Source organism: Physcomitrium patens, chromosome 12 (genome assembly GCF_059467195.1).
Source record: "Physcomitrium patens ecotype Gransden chromosome 12, ASM5946719v1, whole genome shotgun sequence".
NCBI classification, from domain to species: Eukaryota; Viridiplantae; Streptophyta; class Bryopsida; order Funariales; family Funariaceae; genus Physcomitrium; species Physcomitrium patens.
This window is the reverse complement of record NC_143421.1, coordinates 17335389-17343825: the sequence shown is the minus strand read 5'-3', so window position 1 is coordinate 17343825 and position 8437 is coordinate 17335389. Positions and strand designations below refer to the sequence as shown.

The 8437-nt window shown below is 36.0% G+C and overlaps 1 protein-coding gene across 5 annotated transcripts; it reads right to left on the bottom strand.

Annotated features, from left to right (window-relative positions):
• Nucleotides 1–2894: 2894 nt before the first annotated feature.
• LOC112289354 (transcription factor bHLH122) lies at nt 2895–6053 on the bottom strand. Of its 5 annotated transcripts, none has more exons than XM_024534510.3 (4): nt 5643–6053; nt 4650–5345; nt 4225–4368; nt 2895–4083 (listed from the first exon to the last, which is right to left on the bottom strand). In XM_024534510.3, the coding sequence occupies exons 2-4, from the start codon at nt 5341–5343 to the stop codon at nt 3605–3607; spliced, it is 1317 nt and encodes a 438-aa protein (XP_024390278.1). In that variant the 5' UTR covers nt 5344–5345; nt 5643–6053; the 3' UTR covers nt 2895–3604. The 5 variants fall into 5 exon arrangements, with proteins under 5 accessions (XP_024390278.1, XP_024390277.1, XP_024390279.1 ...); XM_024534509.3 differs by having other exon boundaries at nt 4225–4434; nt 5643–6052; XM_024534511.3 differs by having other exon boundaries at nt 4225–4434; nt 4650–5243; nt 5643–6051.
• Between the last annotated feature and the right edge of the window lie 2384 nt (nt 6054–8437).

Here is an 8437-nt window from a genome sequence, read left to right as displayed (position 1 = left end):
TATACTATGATCTTTGAATGATTTTTTATTCTTTTTAAGTAATACAAGAATTTATTGGATTTTCTTTCTTTAAAATTTATATCTTTGAAAATTAATATATTTTAAAAAAATATCAAATGTTTAACACTAAGTGTTATTCTTTAAATTTTTTACTATAGTCAATAATTCATAATTTTCAATTTAACATCTTGCATAAAAATAACTACAATTTAGCTTTTTATCTATTTAAATTGGCCATGTTTATAAAATATATGTCTCAACTAACGTTCTTAAAAATCAAAACCACAATACATGAAAAAACTATGAGAATTTGGATGCGAGAGGACTTCAATTTATAGACATAATATGTATCTTAAATCCTTTTGAAAGTTGAAGATTTTTGACATGTAGAAGTCATAGATAGATCTTTTATCTTTTAGAAATATTATTTATTAAACAATTATAAAATATAAATAATAAAAATTATTCTCAATGTACCACAAAAAGTGATTAAATACTTAAGAATGTTCCAAGGTTTATTCATTAAATAATTAAGTAGTGATCTTATAAGTGATTAGATAAAAAATAATTAAATATATTTATAATAACCTAAGATTCTCTTAGAACGTGTTGTAAACATATCAAGGTCAAGTTGTAGCTTTCCAACATATACTACAATTAATTTGAAACATATCTCTTTTGGAGGTTTTGTCTAAATTCTAATACTACAAATTTATTTTATTTATATTTTTTTTAATTTTTTTTCCAAAAACAATTCTAAATTAGATATTTTCTTATATTTTCAAGACCCAAATTATAGCAATTTTTACTTGTTCAAAAATTAGTTAGCTATTCTACCAATCAAGTTGTATATAGCAATTAAGACAACAAGATCACAAACTCATCATCTTTCTAGTAATTTGACATAGGATTTTTTACACATTATTTTTTTAATCTTTATGTGTATTCAAAAAAAATCTAAAAAGGCTTTGAGATATCTCAGGCAATGAATTAACCTCTTGAGTGTATTCATAATCATACTATAAGATTCAAAACAATATAGTTAAAAATTCAATTAAAATCTTATAAACTATAATTTAGAAACGTCCATAAAATTTATGTTATTTAGAAGTTTTTTCAACTCTCATTTTTAAGTGCTAAAATCAACACTCTTAGTCCATTAAGCATATATCTAGCATGTTTTTTTTAACTTCTTCAAAAAACAATAGATCCTTTCTTCTTTTCTCTTTTGCTTAGTCATAAAAAGTCTTTGCTCTACTATTGTTTGGAAAAAAGAATTAAAGAGTAGTATTGTAAAGATGTCTAAATCAAAAAATTAGAATAAAATTCACTAGAAGAAGCTAAAAGGTATTGAGTATTGCTAACAACTCAAACAAAAACAAATACAAGTCATACTTCTAATTAGATATGTGCATCTTTGAATAAGGTAAAGTTTTATATATCAAACTCTAATTTACTTGTAAAATATTAAATTTGGTGGCTACAAAAGTAATATGCTTTAAAAATTTTGGAACCTTAAAAAATATGTCTTCCTTCTGCAAATATTCATAGTGATGCCAAAAGCAGTATTGACAACACTACCAAATTAGGTCTACTTTATAAGTATTAGTTTCATCATCTTTTAATTTGATTATTTTAGATTTATTATGGATTATTTTAGATTTATTTTGGATTAAAAATATAATCCTCAAATAGATTAAATTTCTTATAATCTTAATTTTTTCTATAATACAATCAAAACTTTTGATAATCAAGAGATAAATAATAAGCTTAATTTAATTAAATCATTATTTATTAAATCAAAATAATTTATACATAAAAAAAAAAAAAAAAAAAAAAAAAAAAAAAAAAACTTTAATTTTGCTATTTTTCACTATATTTTAATTTAGTTTTAATAATAAAAAGACTTCAAGGAACATTTTCATCTAATATAAAATTATCAAGATAAATTTTAAAAGTATATAGTTATTTTTTTATATCATTGACCTTATGATTTTTTAATTGATCTACAAGAAAGAATTCAAATACCATTTGATCTAATCTAAAATTTATCACAAAATGTATTGACTTTACTTAAAGAGTATATTAATGAGAATTTTGCTAAGAATTTTAGACACCATTCAAAATTTCTAATATGAGCTCATATCTTGTTTGTAAAGAAAAAAATAATAATGTAGATATATATATATATATATATATATATATATAGATTATCAAAAAATTGATAAGTTTATTATCAAAAATAAATATGTTTTACTTTTAAAATAAAGACATTTTAATCAATTGAATGAAACTAAAATCTATATCAAAATAGATTTACAAGAAGTTTTTTTTATTAAGGACAAATATCAAAACAAAATTTTAAAGAATCAATACATCTTTATAATATCAAATAAAGCTCTTGTTCAATAAATTTACCCCAATAATTTATTTTATTTATTAAATTTACTTCAATGTTTGAAAAGCTTCATATATATGTGTATATGTATATATATAAACAAAGTGAATTACTTAATTGACAATGTCTAATTATAAGATGCTTCAAGTTGTATAAAATATTCGTTCTTTAGAAGACAAAGAAAAAAGTTCTAAATAGAATCAACAAAGTTCTAGTAATTTTAAGATTGTATTAATTTGTGATTTTGTTTGCAAGCCTTAAAAAAAAAAAAAAAAAAAAAAAAAAAACTACTGCCTATTGTTTCATTTCAAGGATTATATAAATCATTTGTAATACGTTTTCTTTTCCATTCTGGTCTTTCTCAATGATACAACTATCTTAAAGAAGTTTTATTCCGTTTGTATTAACAAAGTTTTTCTAGAATATTATAACGTTTTTTTAAGAGATTGGATGAACGGTAAGAAACGACGAATAGACGTCAGCTTCAAAGAATAAGTACAACAGAAACATAAATAGATATATTTAATATTTAATAACAATTACAGAATCGAATCATTGTCAAAAGCCGTGTAGAAGATTCTAAGTTCAGATAGTGAGCAATACAGGATTCGTTCGCATCGTTTGGTGACACCTAATTCTGTGCAGGACTGAGCTGTTCTGTGTGCTTAGGGGGGTTATAAAAAGGCATGGTGGTGAGGGATGTGCATGTGCACCAAGTGAGAAGCATAGTGCACTGCCCTTCAAAACGTGACCCCATCAAAGCGCATGATATTGCAAAAAATCTCATCAAGCATTATCCCCCCATGAACGAAACATGGTCACTGCACCGAAACAGCAACTCACCACACTAAGCCAGACCCAGGTCATACCCAATACCACGTCAGGTCATGTGGGTCACTAGGCGATTGTGATGGACAGCGGACACACTATTGGTGAGCAATAGCAGCAGCAGTAGCAGCGAAAGACACAACGCTACCACCTCTTCTAGCCCCCTATAGAGTACCCTTCTACACGCTACTGTATCTAAGGTGAGGACGAAAAAAACGCCGGCCCAGCTGTTAAACAGCTGCTTTCTTAGATGGCCCTTCTGTAAGGTGGTATTCTTTCCATGACACGCGTTTCAGGTAACTATGATACAGGAAAGAAAATTTGTTAAAAAATTCAGGGAGATCCTGCATCAAATGAGCTAGATTTTTACACGATTTGTTAAGAGGTAGGATGCCCCAACCTTTCCTGCAATAGCTGCAATTCAGCTACGGTGTTGGTTAGCTCTTGCACCTGCAGCTGCAGCTGTTTCACATACTCTACAGCGTCATCGAGCATGTCGGCTGTGTTAGTTTGCCTGTCCGAGTTGGGTACCAGCTCCTGCAGCTTCTTCATTCGCTCACTGATTTTGCCCCGTCGCACTCGCTCCGCGATGCTGCGGGGATGAGTGGCATGCCCACGATTTGCTCTTAGGGTCTTCAGATACACCATCGAGGGGTCGGCTTGTAGGTCGTCCAATTCAAAGGTGCTGCTAAATGGGCGGCTTGTCGCAGGCAGACTCGAGTGTCGAATCAAGCCCTCCAACCTTGGCGCCGGCTCTCCAACTGTGACTGCACCACCGAGGGAGCTGACTCCATGCCAACCCAGCGGTGGTTCCATTGTCACTTCCACACCACGAAGGCTGCTACTACCGACACTCCCTGCAGAGAAATTTAATAGGCCGGACCATTAGTGTTTATGATGAATGTGGAATTCACACAACACTTAAGCTTGTGACTCGCACAACATCAAAGGGAATTTAAGGTTGGCAAACTTGAGATTACAGTAAAACGGCTGACCACCTGAACTAGTGGTGCAATTCCAGAGGCCTCCGCAAACCGCAGGTTCTTTGACCAGATGAGTAGAATCCTCTGGTATGTACGCGGAAGATATAGTGCTGTTAGCAGCACCAATCTTCTCAGAACTTGTGCATGACATACTCCCATCTGCGAACAGAAAGCCTGGCATCTGATAGATTGCAACACTATTCTCTTCGATGCTATCCTGAATGGCTGCCAAAAAGTCCGCAGGTGATCAGGTCTCAACTAGAGAACACCTAATGAATCTGGAAGTGCAAGTCATGCCCACTTCAGAACTTGACACCAACTCCCCGACTGAGCGGTTGTCCCATCTACTTTCCTGGTACAGCTTGCTACGATGTGAGCGATTAGGTGGAAGAACAAAACATTGGCTGCCACGGAAAGGAAAGGAAGGGGCAAAGACTAACCTGGTAAGTCAAATCCTCCAAGGCCATCTTGGCGTGCCAGAGACCCTGTTGGCTCCACATTTTGAGACTGAGGTGATGGGGTGATGGAGGAGAAATTGGTGAGACTGGAAAGAAACTGCTCACAATCATTAAAGCCAGACCTCGGGTAGGATTTCTCCGTGTCCATCTGCTGAGAGCCACGCTCTGTGATGGGCGTTAGGTCGTCTGCCCAATCGAGAAGAACATCACTGTCGACCAGTGAACTCGAGGCTTGAGGAAAGACATCGGGCTCGTTCATGAGATCGTCCAAGCATTGCAAGAAACTGCTGGGGGCAGAATGATACCGTTGCAGACCCCCATGTCGAGGGCGGTTCAGGTCGTGAGGAGCGGTCATGTTGGACCTGAAATTCGTGGCCCGACAGGGCCCTTGTAATGCGTTCACAAGCACCTTCTCGTCTCTCGGATATGGCCATTCTGGCATTGGGGCAGGTAGCGTGTCCAAAGGCGACCCACGGAACTTCGAACGCTGGGATGAGCCTAGCCGCTGCTCAGAACCAGGAAGGCTCCCTTGCAACCAACTTGAGACTGGAGGTGGTGAAAACAGGTCGCTGGATCCTGTGCATGAAGAATTGGAAGGAGTCATAACTGGTGCCACAGACGAGTAGTCATGATCACTTGACAGAACTGCCATAAGAGCTTCACTCGCTGAGCCCATCCCTGTGCAAGCACTTTATTTGATGAAACCCATTTTGAACTGCACGGTCTACATCCAGTACTCACACATTTCAACTCAACACACTTCCGCCCAGAACCCGAGTTGGTAACCTCTCTCAACTTAAAATGCAACCGCAACTGCACTAACCGCTTCTTTCGAGCAATACACAAGATGGACAATATCAAGTGCAAGAATATAATACTACTGCAACAGTCTGTTGGTAATTTATTGCGGATTCCAGTTCGTTCCTAAAAACCCGTTCACGACCGATTGAGATGGTCAAGTTACAAAGCATTTACCAGTTCCTTCTTGAAGAACATCCACGAGCTTCTAATTCCTTCCGGATGTCCGCATGAGAAGGTACCAGGGGCCCTCTTCAAAACTTGTTGACTTACCTACACTTAGTCACAGGACGTGTGTGTCGATGCTGCACCGTAGTAGGAAAAGGTCGTCGCATGACGAAGAACATGAGCATGTCACAAAAGCAAGTATGACATGCCATTCATACCGCTACTAATCCTCCTCCGAGGTGGCTGTAATCTCGGCCGTGGTCCCAACTTCTGAGCTGCAGGTTGCTTGATAGGTTTCGAGGTTGTCGTTGCGCGCTGTGAGAGCCGCGGCCTCGCGCTCGCAAACAGCCAAAGCAAGAGAGAGCACAACGTCGGCATTAATAATATTATAATAAGGCAGTCGGCGATAAATGGCGGTCTCCAGCAGCTCAGTACTTTATTTGAGAATTTGACGAGGAAAACTGGGCACCTAGTGTACCTCGCGTTTAAGGCGCGGTGGTAGGGGCTCATACCCAACCCACCCCTCACTCATTCCTGGCACCCTGTTCCTCCACAGCCGTGCTGCTTTTCTCCGAACTTGACACGTGGAAATCCACAGCATTGGACAGATGCAGTTACAAATTTTCATTCACTTACCAAAGATGCCCTTTTTCAATATAAAAAGCGCATCATTACATACATACAAAAATATATATTTTATGTAATACAAGTATATGTTTATATTTAGATGGGTAGAAAGGATATGATTGGTTGGGTTGTGTAAACAAGAAAGAGAGACTGAGATGAACAGGGATGACATAGGGAGTCAACTGCAAAAAGCAATTTAAAATTCTTAAAATGTATATATTTAGCCTTCGTTTTCGAGGAGGGTGCAAAGTCAACAGGGTATAAATAGTTGCAAGAGCAAGTTAAAAATGTAGGAAGAAGTAAGTAATGTATGGGTTTATTGAATACATTACTTACTTCTATTGAGTGTACATAATCTTTTGCTCAAAAGCGACAGAATGCAATCAGTGGAAGAGGAAGAAGAAGAAATTTAAAATATGTGTAGTTATGAGGGAGTTGAATGTAGAGTGCTTTGTTGGGTCTAATTATGTTTTTGTTTTTCTATTTTTATTTTTTTGGCTTGATAGTTCGGGTTCATTATGAGGATGGGTTGGGGAGGGTGAGAAGTGTGTGTCATGGGTATAAAATAATTCTGATGAGAACAATGACATCACCTGTTGCAATCCAAGTGGGCTGCTGATGTCACTGTCTCCAAAGCTGTTTGCTTTCCAGTTGTCGTGGTTTCAAAAGCTCCACTGATCTAGTCTCTCACTTTCATCTGCCAGTCTGGTCCCCCATCCACTGAAGCTCTAACCAATCATCCTCGCTCTCGCTGTGCATGAAACACGCTAACAAAAGGTCCCCACCCATGCTTGCAATAGTTTGCACCACTATTAATGAGGCCGAGCTATTCCAGTTTGGTTCTGCCTCCACCATTGTTGCATTTCTTTCCATTGTTATTTAATTATTTTAATTATCTCTATATATATATATATATATATATATATATATTTTTTTTTTTCTGGGTTGTCTTTCGGTCAAAACTCCATTCTGATTGTGAAGTAAAATAATGTGTAGAATTGGATTATTCCCTTGGATGGGTATTTACATGGAGTTTATTCCTCGGCTTATTATTTTAATAGATATAATATGAAGCGGACATAAATCATAAAATTCCTAAAACAGAGAACCACAACATAATGTACCTGTCGCTAAAGACTAATAAAGGCAAAAAGATAAGCCTCATCCTGACAAAGTCCAAAATAGTGTTCACATTTAAGACGAGGGTGCTAGTTACTGTTAGGTCAAACACAAGTTAAAATCCAAGTATTGCTCGAATCCACAATAAAGAATAATACCATTAAATATGTACTTTTAAAAAAATTAATTGATTTCAAAATCACAATGCAATGAACGCCTAAACAAAGATTAACTTCCTCGCTTTCTATTATCTCTCTGTTCTATATCTGGACAGATAAATACTTTAACACATAATACAAATCATGAGAATTAGAATAAAAGTGTTAATGTATGGCAGAATGATAAATTAAGAGGGGATTCCAAAGTTTAGGGGATTGGATTCGTGGGCCCTCCAAAAGTGCCTAAAAGGAACAGAAATATCCAACCAGAATGGCACGGTGACAGGACACCCACATCCAGCAACATCAATAGCAACAGCACAACCTAACACCACTACCACCTGAATGAGAAAAGAAAAAAGATGGTGGAGGAAGGGACATGTTTATTCACCCCTCATTTATTTTATGAAGGACTCTGCAACACACTCATCCATCTCTCTCTCTTATGCCTACCCCATCTTTAGAGGCTTATTGTGGTTTGCTATGTCGAAAGGACACCTGGAATTCCTACCTCTAATGCCAGACTCACATGTGGTCTCACATGCAGTCAATCTCCAATGCCCATGCTGGCACTGCTACCCTCCATCCCATGCCATTGCTCTTATGGAGCTCCATTGCCTCATCCTCGCCCTTGTTAACAATCAGACATGGATATGATTCCATATATAAATATATATATATATATATATGTATGTATTTCTATACACACACACTTATATGATGAAAATAGTTTCATAAATATAATCACTTGAATCTTGCTTGTTGTAGACAAACCTTTCAAGTTGCAAATATAGTTGTACCCGTTTGTTTGTATTTCTTTTCTTTTAATTATTTACAATGTCATGGAGTAACATGACTATATGGTGAAAGAAGAAAGAAAAGATTATATTATTGAGGAGC